At 37.7% G+C, this 17523-nt stretch overlaps 1 protein-coding gene across 4 annotated transcripts in view; it reads left to right on the top strand.

The window, feature by feature from the left end:
• TMEM116 (transmembrane protein 116) overlaps positions 1 to 11599 on the top strand; it is a 93589-nt gene extending 81990 nt beyond the window's left edge. For 3 of the 4 annotated variants that reach the window (XM_047828376.1, XM_047828374.1, XM_047828373.1), the window contains 6 exons: positions 2097 to 2146; positions 3110 to 3193; positions 3552 to 3687; positions 5425 to 5569; positions 6163 to 6236; positions 6999 to 11599. In XM_047828376.1, the coding sequence (XP_047684332.1) occupies positions 2097 to 2146; positions 3110 to 3193; positions 3552 to 3687; positions 5425 to 5569; positions 6163 to 6236; positions 6999 to 7250 (741 nt within the window). In that variant the 3' untranslated portion in view covers positions 7251 to 11599. Of the gene's footprint in view, positions 1 to 2096; positions 2147 to 3109; positions 3194 to 3551; positions 3688 to 5424; positions 5570 to 6162; positions 6237 to 6660 lie in introns of all 4 variants that reach the window. The other variant, XM_047828375.1, reaches the window with a different exon arrangement.
• The last annotated feature ends 5924 nt before the right edge of the window (positions 11600 to 17523 follow it).

Here is a 17523-nt window from a genome sequence, read left to right as displayed (position 1 = left end):
GTAATGGCTATGGATATATGTCCTTTTACGTGTTTGTCTACATAATCCTAGAATCCTAGAGCTGGAAGATACTGCAAAAAAATAATTCATTTCTCTCCCTCAAGCACATGAATGTCTAAAAAGTTCTACAGCCTTATATGGGTAGTATTTCAAGTTTGGTATGTGAGGTTCATTCACTCACAAGCTAAGAGACTGCAATTTGGGAAAAGTTATTTGGCTAAAGAGGAATTCTGTAAAAAAGTTACCATAATGAGACCAGAAGCCGAGAATGGGAACAAGGAGAGATATTTTTCTGAGGCTTGGGTTCCTGTCAGGAAAACAAATTAATCTTTGAAAGAAAGGGAGGGAGAGACATAAAATTAGCTGTTATATATATATAGCATTCTACCGTTTTTTGTCCATGGAAATGCACATACTGTACTTTATAACTCATGCCATGGCATGAGAAGACAAACCCTAGCCCCAAATTTTAACCCCACTGCCTTTTATTCTGTCATAGCTTTATATCAGGAGCCTTGAAAATGTTTTTTTCATTTTGAATTCTCTTTTAAATATCCTAGCAAGACTTGTGCCCTAAACTGTTATCAGTAAGGTTTTTTTTTTAATGTATATTTATTTTGAGTGAGAGAGAGAGAGAGAGAGAGAGTGTGTGTGTGTGTGTGTGTGTTTGTGTGTGCACATGAGCAGGGGAGGGACAGAGAGGAAGGGAGAGAATCCAAAGCAAGTTCAGCGCTGTCAGCACAGAGCCCTGCGGAGTTTGATCTTACACACTGTGAGATCATGACCTGAGCCAGAATCAAGAATCAGATACTTAACCTTCATGAGATGGAGCCCCAAGCTGAGATCAAGAGTTGGATACTCAACTGACTGAGCCACCCACGTACCCCATATCAGTAAGTTTTTTATCAGAGATTCATTAACAGAAATATAAGAACAAGAATTAAACACAGGTTAGTCTGATTGATAGAGGATAGAATAAAAAGAGAAGGGACATGGGTGGAAAAGGTCACCAAAGACTAATTTTACTTATTTCTCCTTTTACTTAAAGTCAGCATTGGCTGTCTTACTTGAAATCATTTGCTGTTCCTGATCTGTAGTTTTTAGGGTACATCAATTACCCATCTCTGATTACTGATTAATTGCTCACTTAATGTTTATTGATCCCTAACAATGCCATTCTAGAAGATAATGTGATCTCTTACCTCAGAACAGAAAAAAGCTTGTTTTCTATTCTGGTCTCACTTTAAGGTGATCTGTTCAAAGTCTTCTACTATAAACTTCTAGTGGGTAGATACCATTCTTCTGTTAAGTTATTTTTCAGTGTCTAACACAACTGGGGGTTTTTGAAATGCTCTTTCTTTTAGAGTGTGACAGGTGTTATATCTAAAGGGCTTATTTGACCCCCCTCTATTATGCTAATCATGGCTTGTTAAGTTTTCTGCTGGTGATCTTATACACGGATTTCTGCTCCACCCATAAGGTCTGAAAAGTCCACACCTCCCTGGATCTAAAGAGAAGAGGATTGAACTATTATTAGAAGATGGAGGAGTACTGTGTGATTTCTTATTTACCTTTCTTCTTAAGAGAATTTGTTGTATCCAAGTCTTATATCAAGCTACTTCCCTCAGGCTCTCTTTGTGGCTATTGTTGTTATACTTTTTAGAATATAGTAATACAAACACAATTCTCTTATTGCCAATGCTAAGGAACTATCTATTTAATTGAATTTTGTAGCAAATATTGCTTGACACAACCAAGGTAGCTCTTGGGAATTTTTGCTCTATCAAGTGGTAAGTGATGACCTGATATTTAGTATATTATGATCAACAATATTCTTTTTTTTTAATGTTTATTTATTTTTGAGAGAGACAGAGACAGAATGCAAGTGGGTTAGGGGCAGAGAGAGAGAGAGAGAGACAGAAGCAGAAGTAGGCTCCAGGCTCTGAGCTGTCAGCACAGAGCCCGATGCGGGGCTTGAACTCACGAGCTGTGAGAACATGACCTGAGCTGAAGTCAGAGGCTCAACCGACTGAGCCACCCAGTGCCCCATGATTGGCAATATTCTAAGACTTTACTCACATTTATTCTTTTCACAGGTTGTAGATTATACTTGTCATGTTGGTCAAATAGCCATCATTTTGTCAAGGTAAGGTTTTTGCTTTACTTTCTGGCTAGGTATAGACTCTCATTATTCTGTGGTCCAGGTTGGAGCAAATAGGAGGACAGTGCCCTTTATTTCCATTGACTGTATAACTCCTAGGTCCTCATAGAACTTTATTGACTTGGAAGCAACAAATATATTATCATTGGTACCATATTCCCAGATAGAATAGGCGAGCAGTTTGAAGTTATAGTTTTGAATTTTAGCCTCAGTTTTGCCATCAACTCTATGTGACTGTCAACAAATACTTGCCTTTAAGTCTTTAGACTTCTAATTCCTTTTTATATCATAAAGAGTTGTAATAGGAGGCTGTCAAAATCTTACCCACCTTTATAACATTGGGTGAGAGTCTTACAACTATTAACCCCAGGAAAGGTCTGGATTTTACCTAAAACAGTGGTCATATCAGAGTTGATGTTAGAATTTTTAACTTTTATTTTTGGGTCTTTTCCTCTTACAGAGAGCTGGCTATAATTAGCTGGATAGGTAATTGGTTATTTAAATGTATGCTTTCAAAAAGCTCCCAGGAAGAGGCTGATGAGAATGAAGTTATTCCTGGTTGTCATAGAAAGTGAGCACAGAACTCCTTGTTAGATTTTTCCTTTCACTTTGACCCATTCCCAGAGACTCTCTGACAATGTTAGATTTCATTAATTTAGGTATGAAATGCATTCTCCACTCCACTTAGCAATTGGTTAAGGAGTATTTGTAAGGCTTTTGAGGTATTTTTCTTGAAGAATTTATATATATATATATGTGTGTGTGTGTGTGTGTGTGTGTGTGTGTGTGTGTATACATATATATATACACATATATATATATATACACACACATACTTGTGGAGAGTGGTGGAGTGATAGAGTTAGGAGAAGAACAGAGTATTTTGCAAAGGGGAAAGGGAATAAAAATGTCTGAATATTAGGGTGATAAGTTTTTTTTTTCTCCCAGCCTGATACCTCTGCTGTTGATGATACCTGTATTCTGTCTGGGCAATGTCAGTGAATGTTTCCGCAACTTCAGTCAGAGCCACAGGTAAGCAAGGACCAGATCTATCATTTTCATGGTAGACTACACCTTTTCTTTTCCATATATAGAGATGGAAAAGACTTTCTACGTATACTCTGGCCAAGTTGTTTGTATTTGGAACAAGGTTCTATGGTACCTTGGTGTAGTCTATAGAGCAAGGTATAGTCAAGGCAAAAAATACATAAGTAGAAATATAACACAAAGATACTAGAAGATAATGTGTCTATCAGAAAGAATAAGGGGTTATGGGAAAGGGTTAGCAAAATGATAAGTAAAATTGCATACTTAGTAAATTTTGTTGCACCAAATGTGGGTATCTCTCTGTATCTTTAGCAGTGTTCCTGTCCATTGATTCTCTTCCTAGGTGTATTCTGATGTATTCACCACCGTCAGCCATGGCTGAACTGCCTTCTGTCAACACATCAGTCTGTACCACTCTTTATTTTTATGGGATCACCATTTTCCTGACCAGCTTTCTCCTCAGCCTCCTTGCTATTGTGGTACGGTGCTACCTGCCTTTATGGACAGAAAGGGAAGATTGGGAGGGATGCAGCAGTATTCCTAGGGACTGGGAAAAATGGGATGGAGAGGAATTTCCTAAAGTTCTAGATCTAAGAAAGTAGCTAAGAGATATTGATACTTTAATTACTACCTCAATTTTTGGATTTCTCAAGGTTAAATGATTAATGGGGAAAGAGCCTGTATTAATTATGTGATAATTATGCTCACCCTAGAACTAATATATGTTCCTGTGGATCCTCATGGAAAACCAAACCAGAAGATTAGTATGTGTCAAGTATATCCTTTATACAGGATAACACTCCAGAAATTGCAAATATGCTTTGATTTAATTTGATAATTTTCCAAATAACAAAGGAGTTTTCTTTTCTCAATTATTTATTGGGTGTAAATGCATATATGCTGTGTCTGACTGGGGTTAAAGTGCTAAGTGGCTTAAGCAGTTACTAAATACTCATTTGACATCACCAGAATGATGTACAATTAAAATAATTAGCTATGGGACAATATGTTATTTACACGTAACTGCCTAGTATAAAATCAGTACACAAGTGAACATGCCTTTTTATTTGCCATATCTACTTTTCAGTATCATTTTTTCCTTTCTTCATATGCTAATTCAAGGATTACAAACTATCTGCCTGCAGACCAAATTTATCCTACAGAGATGTTTTATTTTGCTAGCACAGCTGGAACATGTGAACCAAATATAATTGCAGAGAATTTCCTTTGACAATTTAAAAATAAGTTAGGGGGATAGCTTAGTTCAAATCAGCAACTATGTAAAGAGGGCGAAATGGTTACTTTATATTAAGATGGTTTTGATAATCTACATTCAGAACTAATTGACAAGAGAGTCAGGTATCCCAGAGCCTGGCATCCTGGAGAATCTTGCTTCTTTAGAATAGCCTAAGCTTCAGAGGGCATTCAGAATCAGAACTGATTCTAGTAGATGAAAATATTCCTAAATAAGTAAAAGCCGCCTTTTGATTCCAGTGTCTGTGGGAAAAGGAAACTACATGGCTAAACTTAATTAAATAATTGACTTGTTCACTTAGAGAGAGGGTCTGGATTATTTGGGAAAATTTTAGATTTGGTCAGATTTCTTACCAAGATTATTACTTAATTTACTCCCCACAAAAAGCACTTTGGAAATCTAAACTGATCTGTATTCCATGAGCTTAACCTTATTCAGATAACCCCCCAAAAGAAGAGGGAAATGGTATTTTCCATCTAAGGACAATAAGACTTCCTAAATTTTTTTTTTTCTTAGAGTTGAGAATGTAAGCCCAGCCACAGTGCTCAAGTATTTATTTTAAGGGTATTAAGTACAGAATGCTTTCTAACATAATCTCTAGTAAAGTGTTTTAAGAGGGTCTGGGTAGATCTTAACTTTAACTTCCCATGCATATATGGTGATTAGCCTCAGTCAGGAAAAAAAAAAAGCCTGAGTGTTGATGTAATGTTTATATATGGAATATGATAAACACAGGTTTATTTGTCCATTTCCTGGCCAAGCAGAAGTTCACTCTGAAGATAATTTTCTCTCAGTAGAAGCCAGGTCTCTAAGACAGGTCTCTAATGGTAAAGACAGGAGAATGAGTTTTCTTGCTGTCAGATCCCAAGAGAAGTGATCCCTCTACAATGATAGGAGGCCACACCTGGGAAGTTTTACCAAGCCTCAGGCAAAGCTACTCAACTGCTGTACCCATGTTTAGGTCTTACTCATCCAAACCCAGACCCTATATAAGAAGTTTGTGAAATCGACTGGCTTTCTGGGGACTGAACAGTGGGCAGTAATTCACATCATGGAACAGCGAGTGCGCTTCTATCCAGTGGCCTTCTTTTGCTGCTGGGGCCCAGGTGGGTATCTTAATGGAAAAAGCTGGGTAATGATGAGGGCAGCTATTGGGTTCTGATCAAGCAAAGTGGTCTTACCAGTAAGGGTGACTGCAACTTGTAAAATTCCTGTCCAACTGTAGAACTTATGTTTGTCCCACTCATATATCAAGTTTCCCCAACTTTCTTGTTTTTCTTCTTATGTTTTAGAAATTATGGTAATTAGACATGAGATGCAATCCAGTAAGAGAGAAAATGTCCTGACAGAGCTCAGAGATCTTAACACCTGCCCTTCCTACTACACAAAGTGTAGTGAGGATCAGATTGGATAATGTTTATAAAAAAGCTTGGTAAATTCTGAAATGCTAAGAAGTGTAACTTATCTTCCTGTAATGTGCCTAACCATCATTGCTACACTAATAACCTGCAAAGGTTAGTCAATGAGGAATAGAAGGTGGAGACTGGAGGCCCAGTGGTTTATGGAACTGGTTAATCTCAGTCCTAGTCTTCATTATGCCTATGGCTTTATTTCTCACAGTGCTTAGGCATGTATACTGGACAATTTTATGCTTAGAGGGCAGGGTTGTCAACAAGATTCATACTTTGTGTTTTCACAGCCGTCATTCTGATAATCATGAAGTTGACTAAGCCACAGAACACGAAGCTTCACATGGCCCTCTGTGTTCTCCAGGTAACACCTTCCACATCTGTTTTTATACCCTCTTACTCTGTTCTCTTACACTGCCATTACTCAGTAAGCACAATTTTTTTTTTGCCTTAGCATATTTATTTCAACGTTGCAAAAGAGAAAATGTATTCTTTATATTTATGAAGAATGTGAAATTTTCCTCACAGTTGAGGTAGATACTTTGGTGAAAGTGCTGCCATGCATTTCAGAGCATATGTATCTCTGGTCAGCTTCATTTTATTGATAGTTTTTAAGGGATACGTAACAAAAAAACAAGATCTACTAGATAATGTTTTTGTGAAACACTGATAGTGACATGATTCTGTCTCATCCAGAGTGAACTGAATGGGGTAAATTAGCTATTCTAGGTAAATGGGGAAAGATGAATGCAGAAATAGAATGATTCTTTCTTTTCCTCTTTTATCAGATTTAAGAAGGCTTTTTGGGCTATCTGACTATACTGATAGGGCAGTTTTCTCAAGCCTAACCTGGGAAATGGAAGTAACAAGGAAGGGCATTGAAACCAGTTCATTTTCCTTATGTTTATGCCAAGAAATCTGACCAACTCTGTCATCCATGATGAGATACGGTGTGAAGAGTGAGTTTATTAGGAAGAGCTAGAAAAATATAAAAAACTGACACCAGATCTTGATGTTTGAGATAGAGGAAATGTAACAATGCTTTATAAATAAGGGGAATGGGGACTACTCCCTGGATCTCTGAAAACCTGAAGGATGGGCTCCATCACCCCTTCATCTCCTCCAGGCTCTAACAGCATCATCCCAGGGTCTGCTCAACTGTGGAGTATATGGCTGGACACAGTACAAGTTCTACCAACTAAAGCAAGAGGCTCGGCGTGATGCAGACACCCAAACACCATTATTATGCTCACAGAAGAGATTCTATAGCAGGGGCCTAGATACAGTGGAGTCTACCCTTGCTTTTGCTACCAGCCCTCCACCATTCTTTGAAACTGTAATACTGGAACATCCAGGAACCGGAGTTATTCCACACTAATGGATTGGGAAGAGTGTTGGGGAACATCTCCAGTCTTTTCCAACCATGCCTTGAACTATGGAAGGGAAAGAGGATGTAGTGCGTGGTTAGTGGCTTTTCTCATTGAATTGGGCAGGATATCTCCAGTATTCTCAGATTCACTTGTGATTCTCAAAGTCTTATTCAGAGAGGTGAAGCCACTGTCCTATGAAATAGACTCCTATTACCTCAGTGAATATTAGATTTGTTTAAATCTCTTGTAGATAAATTCTAGGTTATTATTTATATGTGCCCTTTCCAGGCTCTCTACTCTGTGATTGTGGGGGAAGTGGGGTGACATACAACAACTTGCTCAGATTTTGCCAGTATTGTTACTCTAAGACCAGACAAAGAAAATCCTGGGTTTCTGTTCTTTGAAGGTTTCTGAGACTCAGAAGAAACAAAGACAATAACTACCAAAAAAGTGACCGTGGGATCCTCAGGCACATCCTACTCTGTTATTTGCTCAGTGCTGTTTCAAGTCTCAACAGTAGGGACCATCTGCTCTAGAAAATTAAGGCCAATCTTACGAAGTTACAGAGGATAATAAGATTTAAGAGAAATCAGGATTAAAAGAAACTTTAGATATCAAAAACTCTCAACTCCATTTACAAGCAGAAGTCCAAAGATAGGTTTCATAGTGCCTGAACATAGAATTAGGTTGAACCATGTGAACTTGCCATTTTTATAGGTGAAGAAGGCCTAATATCAATTTTACATGGTTCGACCTACTGCTAAGTGCTAAATGTATGTTTATAGAAAAAAAATGAACGAACAAGTGAATGAATGGCTAGTAAGGAGAATTTGAACCTTTTGGGAAAGAAAAGATTTCCAGCCTGCAGAGTCACATTCATAGTAGGAATGTCTAATCCGTTTCTTTAACTATACAAGTGATGTTTGGTCTCTCCAGTTGAGTCATGAACAAGTCTGAGGCCAGGGCATCATATACTATGATGCCCAAAGAAAGAGGAAAGCCAAGTGGACAAAGTGGCTGGAATGAGAATCAACTACAACACCTAGAGTTAATAATCAGATGCTTCTCACCTGATATACTCCTTTGGTTTGTCCAAGGAAAAATCCTTAAGATTAGAGAAAATTTACAGAGTAGATTACAGTGGGGGATTAGACAGGATGCTCTGAAACGTAAGTTCCAGAGATCGTTCCAAAGGAACTCTCTACAGAAATGTTAGGGAGCTCACAGTAACAGCTTAAACATTAAAAAAAAAAAATCACGTCTTGAGGCCTCTCATTGCCCCAGAGCTCTGGAGACCTGATTTCTGGATAGCACAGAACAGGAAAGATTGCTTCACCAAGGGAGCTGCTTTAACCTCTTTTAATTTAAAAATGAATAAGTATTTGACATTTGAAGAGACAGATGGAAAAAAGAAAGAATTCCTATTTCTATAGACCTTGAGGGACACCAGAACTACAGAGTCCAATTGTTAAAAAGTCCTTTTAGTGTCACTTCATATTTGGCTTTATTACCAGAAAGAGGGTAATTATCAAATGTTTGTCAAGTTTGTTCATCTTGCTTCTCTGATGAATTTTTAAATTGACACTGGTCTTACATCTTCTATAGATGTAAGCAAATAAATAGATAGTAGGAATGAGGAATTGTAAAAGACTAGGCAAGATCCAGATTAGTATCATCAGCTTTTTATCATACTGAGAATCAGAGGGGACACGTAGAACTGGGCCACTATTCAAACTGTCCCCATAACCTTCAGATTCACATGTAGGAAGGGTATAGACAGATATAGTGGCAGTTCTTAAAATTGTTGCAAATACCCCTCCATGACACTTGTCCAGGCTGTAGTCATAATGGAGTATAGTGGTTTTATCTAAGCAGGTTTGATTAATATAGATTTTCTGTGGACCACTTTGGGTACCATCCTTCATCTCCCTGTCATCAATTCTGTCTGTGGCTTCAAAAAACTGTGCATTCCAATACCACATGTCCCACATGGGGAACTGGGTGTTTGATGTTTTTCAGTTCAGTCAACAGCTTTTCACATTTTGCATCTTTGGCCTTGCAGTTAATGAAGATCTTAACCATCCCTTTAGATTCACTGCCACAGTTTCTAAACCTGCTACTCTTGGTATTCGGGTAATGATATCAACTTTCTAGGCAACCTTTGTGTCCTTTCCAAAGATTTTAACACACTGATTCTCTGTGCTTTAACACCAGTCCTGCTAACAGTAACCTCGTTCTTTTTAAGGTGTGCTGTCTTGCTGGTAGATATCTGTCTGGCACCACCTTGAGGTGCCATTACTGTGTTCTGGGAGGTCACACTCATCTACACTGAGGCAGCACTTTCTACCTTTAGAAATATGCAGGTTTTGGAGAAGGATCCAAGTGTGCAGTCTGAAACCTTTCTTCAGCTGGCATGAGGGCAGACAACAATGATCCTTTTAACAATCACTGCCACAATCACATTCTTTTCCTTTATTGTCTTTTTTTTTTTTTTTAACAATATGGCTTTCCAAAGGAGCTTTAGAGCTCAGGTTTATTAAACAGACAGTTCCCTCAGTGCTTGTACAACAGCTGGTGGAAGTTGTCAAAGCTGCAGTTGCTGAAGCCCATATCTACAGTAAGAAATTCATGCATAGGGCAGAGGTTCTGGCTATGACACTTGCAGGCCACATGGTCATGCTTCATTCCCAAGTTTTGGCCAAGCTCATGAGCCACAAAAGCTGTGAAATGTGGTATATTTTCATGAGATAAGGATTCAGTACTGGTTGCATTCTCAGCACTGCAGATAACATTAAGAAATGCATGGTCCTCGTAGTTCCCAAGACTTTGGCTTAATGATCATATGAGTAACATTATGCTTCACCCTTCTCAAAAGATGCCAGTCTGTCTAGCAGTTAAAAATTTGAAGTGTTTCTTACAAATTCAGGGAGATTTTCTGGTTTCTCTGTGTCCATATCTTTAACCCAGTAAGTAATACTGTCACGTTTACTTCCTTCATGTACCAGTTAACCATAGCATGAACATCCATTACCATCTGTGTTGTCTTGGTAACATTATTCCACATTTGGAACTGCTTGTTGTCAACCATAGTAAACATTTCTGCATACTTGGGAAGTGACTACATTTAGGACATTGGAAACGAGGAGGGTTCTATTTTGCTGTGAAATTGTGAAGTGGTTAAGAGCTCCTCCTGTTCATCTCCACTGACTACATAAGACTAACCTGATTTTAAAGATATGCTGAAAACCATATGCCCAAAATTCTTTGAAGTGTATATAGGTTTGATGCCAAAGACAATGTCATGTAAGACAATGTAAGGTCAGGATTCCCTTTATAGCCCAGCAAGTGCTGATAATAACAAGAGAATGCAGGTCACCCTCTGAATACCCAGTCGTCCTGAATAAAAGGCATGATCCAAGCTTAGTTTTTCATTTTGATGTTTATAAACAGAGAAGTTCTTGACAAATATCCCTAAACCTTATCAATGACGATTTGATTTCATAGAGGAAAGGGCAGAAGGGAGGCAAAATAACTAGGGTTGTCATTGTCATGGCCCAGTTGGAGCAACTAATGATCCTGCACTTCTGTCTCAGTTGCGTTCCCCAAGATCCAGATCTTTGTCCACGACACAGTTGTTTGGCCAAAGCTCAAAGCTTTGCTGCCTGTCAGAAGGATAGCTGCCCCAAGCCTGAACATTACATGATGACATCTGCTATTTGATTGTGCCTCCTCCTACTCTTGCTTTGCTCTGTCTTCTCAGTAGTGTCCTTACTTTGTAACCCTCATCAAAGCACAACAATTGTGCTGCTTAGCTGAACTCCTGCTGTCTTTATAGAGGAGTATACCAAGGAGAGGAAACTTTCAGAGGTCCTGCCAATACTGTTACTCAGCATCAAGCCCCAAGGAAAGAAAAAGATACAACCTTCTTCCTTTAGTCCTAGTCGTAGTCCTCATGGGACAGTCTTCCCCTCCTGTCATTCATTGTTCTTTTGAGTCATTGAAACCAAAGGTTTCAGGAGCAGGGGTTTGTGGATCTCCGGGTAGGTCACAGGCCTCTGCTGTTGAATGCATTTTGCATCATTCCCTACTCTGTACTCTACAGCCCTTTTCAAACCCTCAGTCCTTTTCTTTCTCTTTCTTTCTTTCTTTCTTTCTTTCTTTCTTTCTTTCTTTCTTTCTTTCTTTCTTTCTCTTTCTCTGTCTTTCTGTCTTTCTTTCTCATGATATGTTTATTGGTTTCTTCCTAGAATACATGAAAAGTGTTTTTAGAATAACTAATCCATGCCTCTCTGAAAAGCAGGTATATGGGGGTGCCTGGGTGGCTCAGTCAGTTGAGCGTCCAACTTCAACTCAGGTCATGATCTCGCGGTTTGTGGGTTCAAGCCCCATGTCGGGTTCTGTGCTGACAGCTCAGAGCCTGGAGCCTGCTTCGTATTCTGTGTCTCCTCTTCCCCTCCCATGTTCATGCTCTGTCTCTCTGTCTCTCTCAATAATAAATAAATGTTAAAAAAATTTTTTTAAAAAGAAAAGAAAAACAGATATATGAACTGGAGAATGGTATGAGGTCAAAATAATGTTTTACAAAATTATTTCAGTTAGTACTTCTGTATCTAGACCTATCCTGTCTGATGATATTATTCCTTTTGGATACAGTTAAGTTTATATGTTACTGTTTGTATTTCACTTTGGGTTTGCCCTCACATTTTGGATGATGATGAGTATTTGGGGGACATGTGAAATATTACCGTGATTCTAAAACTCAGTACTATCCCAAAAATGTACCCAAAAGTATACCTCCTTGAGCCTTTAATCTGTTCCTGTATCCTACTTCTTTCCATCCAGTTACCAACCACCAATCTTAATACTACTCAAGTTTATTTTTCCTGTATTTCTTCCTGCACAAATTAACAGATACATGTATATTTTCTTATAGCCTCTTCTTTATTATGTAAAGGTAGCATAACATTTTCCACTTTCCTTTTTAAAGTTACATCCTATAAATTATTTCCATAGCAGGTCAATGAAATCTTCCTCATTCTCTCTCTCTTTTACTGGTGCATAGTATCCATATTGTGGATGTAATTTATTTAATCACTCTCCTATGTGTGGGCTTTTCAGTTGTTTACATTATTTTGAAATTACACCAATACAACAAATCATCTTACACATATGTATTTTTGTGGAGGCAAGTTCCTCCAAAATGGGAAGGCAGTGCCCAAAGCTAACTGTATATGTAGCTTTGTTTGATACAGTCCCCTTCGGGACTGTTTGCCAAAGTCCCCTTCGGAAGGGTTTTGCCAGTTGCATTCCCACTAGCAATGAATTAGAGTGCCTATTTTCCCACATTGTAAGTAACAGAGTTATGTTACCATTTCATAAATTTTAATTTTCACCAAATAGGTAAGAAGTGGCATCTTAACTGTTGTTTAAGTTGTATTTTTCTAATTTTGAATGAATTTGAACATGTTTGAATATGTTTAAGGCCGTTTTTATGTCTTTTAATAGTTATCTCTTCATGTCCTTCCCCCTTTTTCTATCAAGCTTTTGGTCTTTTTTCTCCCTAACCTTTTTCCCCAGCTTTATTAAGGTATAATTCATGAATAAAATCACATATATATTAAACTGTACAACATGCTGACTTATGTATATATGTATAAAATATATATTAAATATATTTATGTAAATATAAATTTTCTAAAAGGCAAAGGAGCTAGAAGAGTTAAAATAATTTCCAAGAAGTGGCGCCTGGGTGGTTCATTCGGTTAAGCATTCAACTCTTGATTTTAGCTTAGGTCATGATCTCACGGTTCGTGAGTTTGAGCCCCTCATCAGGCTCTGAGTTGATGGCACAGAGCCTGCTTGGGATTTTCTGTCCCTTCTCTCTGCCCCTCTCCCACTCATGCTCTCTATCTAAAACTAAATAAATTTAAAAAAAAATTTTTAAATATAATTTTGGAGAATAACATGAAAGGAACCAGTATATTCAATTTGAAGACTGTGTGGTATTGGTGATGAGACAGATACACAGATCAATCAAACAGAAAAGAGAACTCACACATGTATGGCCAACTAATTTTTGACAGAGAGGCAAAAGCAATTGCACAGAGGAAAGACACAGTCTTTTCAACATATGATGCTGGAAAATTAGACATACATAGACAAAAAAATGACCTCAAGCTAAACTTCACATTTTATACAAAAATCACTCCTAAATGGGTCATAGACTTAAATATAAAATATAAAACTATGAAAATTTTTAGGAGAAAATATAGAACATCTTTAGGACTTGGGGAGGAATTCTTAAACGTGATACCAAAAGTGTGATCCATAAAAGAAATCCATAAATTGGACCTCATCAAAGCTAAAAAAAAAAAAATTCTTAATTTAGAAAAGATTCTGTCAAGAGTATGAAAAGACATGCTATAAACTGGGAGAAAATATTTATAGACCGTATATCTGATAAAAGACTCATCTAGAATATATAAAGAACTCTAATTACTCAACAATCTAGTTAGAGAATGGGCAAAAGATGAAGAGACATTTCACTCAACAGGATATATGAATAGCAGATAAGCCCATGAAAAGATGTTTAACATTAGTAGGCATTAGAGGAATGCAAATTAAGACCCCCAAGAGATCATTACAGACCTATCAGAACAGCTAAAATTTGAAAAATAGGGACCATGCCAAATGTTGATGAGGACACAGAGAAACTAGATCTTTCATACATTTCTGATAGGAGTGTAAAATTGTATAGCAACTCTGGAAAACAAGTAGTTTCTTTAAAAAACCAAGCAAATGGCATGACTTAGCAATTATGGTTCTGGATATTTATCCCAGAGAAATGAAAATGTATGTCTGCATAAAAATCTGTACATAAATAATTACAGAAGCTTTATTTCTACTAGCCAAAAACTGGAAGCAACCAAAGTGTTCCTCAATAGGTGAAAGGTTAAACTGTGTTAAGTCCATATTATGTATTAGCATCAAAAAGGGACAAAACATTGAGCCACAAAACAACTTAGCAGGATCTCAAGGACATTAAGGTGAGTGAAAAAAGCAATATCAAAAGGTTAGAGACCATATGATTCTGTTTGTGTAACATTTTTGAAATGACAGTATTAGAGATGGAAAAGATACTAGTGGTTGCCAGGGGTTAGGAATGGTGGAGTGACTATATAGAGGGGTGGTATGAATGAGATCTTTGTGGTGATAGCGTAGTCCTCTATCTTGATTGTGGTGGTGGTTACAGAAATCTACACATGATAAAATGGCATAGAACTCTTCACATTGTTTCAGTGTCGATGTCCCGGTTGTGACAATCTTCTGTATCAAAGGGGAGAAACTCAGTGAAAAGTATATATGACCTTTTTATGTTATATTTGCAATTTCCTATGAATTATTTCAATACTTTTTTTTTTAATACCAACATGACTGCCAAACACATTTAAACTATTAGAAATATAAGGAAGGACGCCTGAGTGGCTCAGTAGGTTAAGCATCTGACTCTTGATTTTGGCTCAGGTCATGATCTGAGGGTTGTGGAATTGAGTCCCACAACAAGCTCCATGCTGAGTGAGGAGTCTTCTTGGGATTCTCTCTCTTCTTCTTCCTCTCTCTCTCTCTCTCACTCCCTTTCTCTCCCTCTCCCCACCCCCTGTCTTCCCCACCCCTGCTCACGTGCACACTCTGTGTCTCTAAAATAAAAACAAAAATTAAAAAAGAACTGTAACAAACAGCTGATAAAAACATAATTTAAGAGGAAGTTTTATTTATTAAAACAATTTTTTTTAGAAAGAGGGCTCAAGTGAGCAAGAGGCAGAGAGAGAGAGAGAGAAAGAGGAGGTGGGGCTCACCCGGGGCTTGTGTCTTACCTTAAGTGGGGCTTGTGCTCACCCGAAGTGAGGTTCGTGGGGTTCATGCTCACCAGAAGCGGGGCTTGTGCTCCCCCAAAGCAGGGCACAAGCTCACCTGAAGTGGGGCTTGAGCTCACCTGATGTGCAACTCAAACTCATGAACTGTGAGATCATGACCTGAGATCAAGCAGACAAGTGAACTCAAAAAGAAATCATTGGAAATAATTCAGTCAGAGGAGCGAAAAGAAAAGGAAAGTTCAGGGGTTTAAAGGATATCATAAAGCAGAGCAATATACACATTATAGGAGTCCCAGAAGGACAGAAAAAAAAAAAAGTAAATAAAAGGACTAGAAAGCTTACTCAAAGAAATAGAGGCTGGAAAATTCACAGATCTGGGGAAGGAAATGGATGTGTACAGATCCATGAAGACTCTAGAGAACACCAAACAGGAGGACTCCAAAAACAGCCACACTGAGACATGTTATAATCAAATTGTCAAAAGCCAAAGACAGAAAATTTTGAAATCAGAGAAAAGCAACTTGTCACATAAGAGGGAACATTTATGCCTCTCATTGGCTTTTTTCAGCAGAAAGTTTGTAGGCTAGAACAGAATTGCATGATATATTCAAACTGAAAGAAAAAAACCCCTGCCAACCAAGGCTACTTTACCTGGCAAAATTATCCCCCCAAAATGAAGAGATAAAGAATTTTCTAAACAAAGGTTGAAGGAGTTAATCACTACTATAACTGCCTTGAAAGAAATGATAAAGGGAGTTCTTCAAGTTGAAATGATGCTAAAAATCAACACAATGGCTTAAGAAAATATGAAACTCATTGGTAAAGGCAAATATATAGACAAATACAGAATACTGTATTACTTTAATGGTGGTAAATAAATTGCTTTTAATTCTAGCATAAAAATTGAAAGACAAAAGTATTGGGCGCCTGGGTGGCACAGTCGGTTAAGCGTCCGACTTCAGCCAGGTCACGATCTTGCGGTCCGTGAGTTCGAGCCCCGCGTCAGGCTCTGGGCTGATGGCTCAGAGCCTGGAACCTGTTTCCAACTCTGTGTCTCCCTCTCTCTCTGCCCCTCCCCCGTTCATGCTCTGTCTCTCTCTCTGTCCCAAAAATAAATAAAAACGTTGAAGAAAAAAAAAATTAAAAAAAAAAAGAAAGACAAAAGTATTGAAAGTAACAAAATATATTACAAAATACACAATATGAATAGATGCTAATTATGACAATAATAACAAAGTAGCAAGTGGGGTAGAAGTTAAAATGTTGATTTTTTTAATGTGATTAAGCTTAAGTTGTTATCAGCTTAAAATAGACCCTTATAACTATATTTTGTGTGAGCCCCCAGGTAACCACAAAAATTACCAATAGAAGTTACAAAAGAAAAAAGAAAGTAGTTAAAGCATATCAATACCAAAAAAATCAATAAAATGGAAAGGAAGACAAGAAAGGAAAAAGGCAGACGAAGTAACCATAAAACTACCAGAAAACAGCAAAATGGCAATACTAAATCCTTCCCTATCAATAATTACTTTAAATGTAAATAGATTAAATTTCCCAACCAGAAGATGTAAAGTGGCTGGATGGATTAAAAAAACAAGACTCTGTAAGAAACTCACTTCAGATTTATGGACACACATAGGCTGAAAGTGAAGGGATGGGAAAAGATTCTATGCAAATGATAATTCAGAGAGAACAAAGGTGACTATACTTAGGTCAGACAAAATCGACTTTAAGTCAGGATAGCCACAAGAGACAAGGACATTATATAATGATAAAAGGAGTAATCCACCAGGAAGAGAGAACAATTCTATATGCACCTGACATTTCATGGGAATACAAAGATACTACAAAAACATAGTAAAGACTGTTTACCAAAATCTAATAGCCCCTAAATATATAAAGAAAATATGGGCAGAACTGAATGGAGTAGATAACAATATACAGTAAAACCTTGGATTGCAATGAACTTGTTCAGTGAGTGTCCCACAAGATGAGCAAACATTTCTAATAAATTTTAACTTGATAACCGAGTGATGTCTTGCAATACAAGTAGTACGTAACGCCACATGTGACATGATCACCACTGAGCCAAAGGTTATTCTCTCTGTCTCTCTGTCTCTCTCATTTGCTGAGGGATTGTGCGAGATTGTCTCCCATGCTCAGATGCTTGGTCTCAAGCCATGGTGTTTGGCAGAAATCAATGATTTTTCAGAACGTTGGAAGGTGCCCACAACCAACATTAGTGTATTTTTTTTTTGTCACTTCAAAGCACCTATAGACATTCCTTTGCTTTTCCATACAAGAGTAAGCTTAGGAATGCTTGGCTTCATTGTAGGTCAGGCTGCCTGCAGTTATTGACCCTTTCCTATGCTGCCTTATTGCCACTTACATTAAATACAGTATATGA

Source organism: Prionailurus viverrinus, chromosome D3, assembly GCF_022837055.1.
Source record: "Prionailurus viverrinus isolate Anna chromosome D3, UM_Priviv_1.0, whole genome shotgun sequence".
Classification (NCBI taxonomy): domain Eukaryota; kingdom Metazoa; phylum Chordata; class Mammalia; order Carnivora; family Felidae; genus Prionailurus; species Prionailurus viverrinus.
The sequence above is the reverse complement of the archived record's forward strand: the minus strand, read 5'-3'. Positions and strand labels throughout refer to the sequence as shown.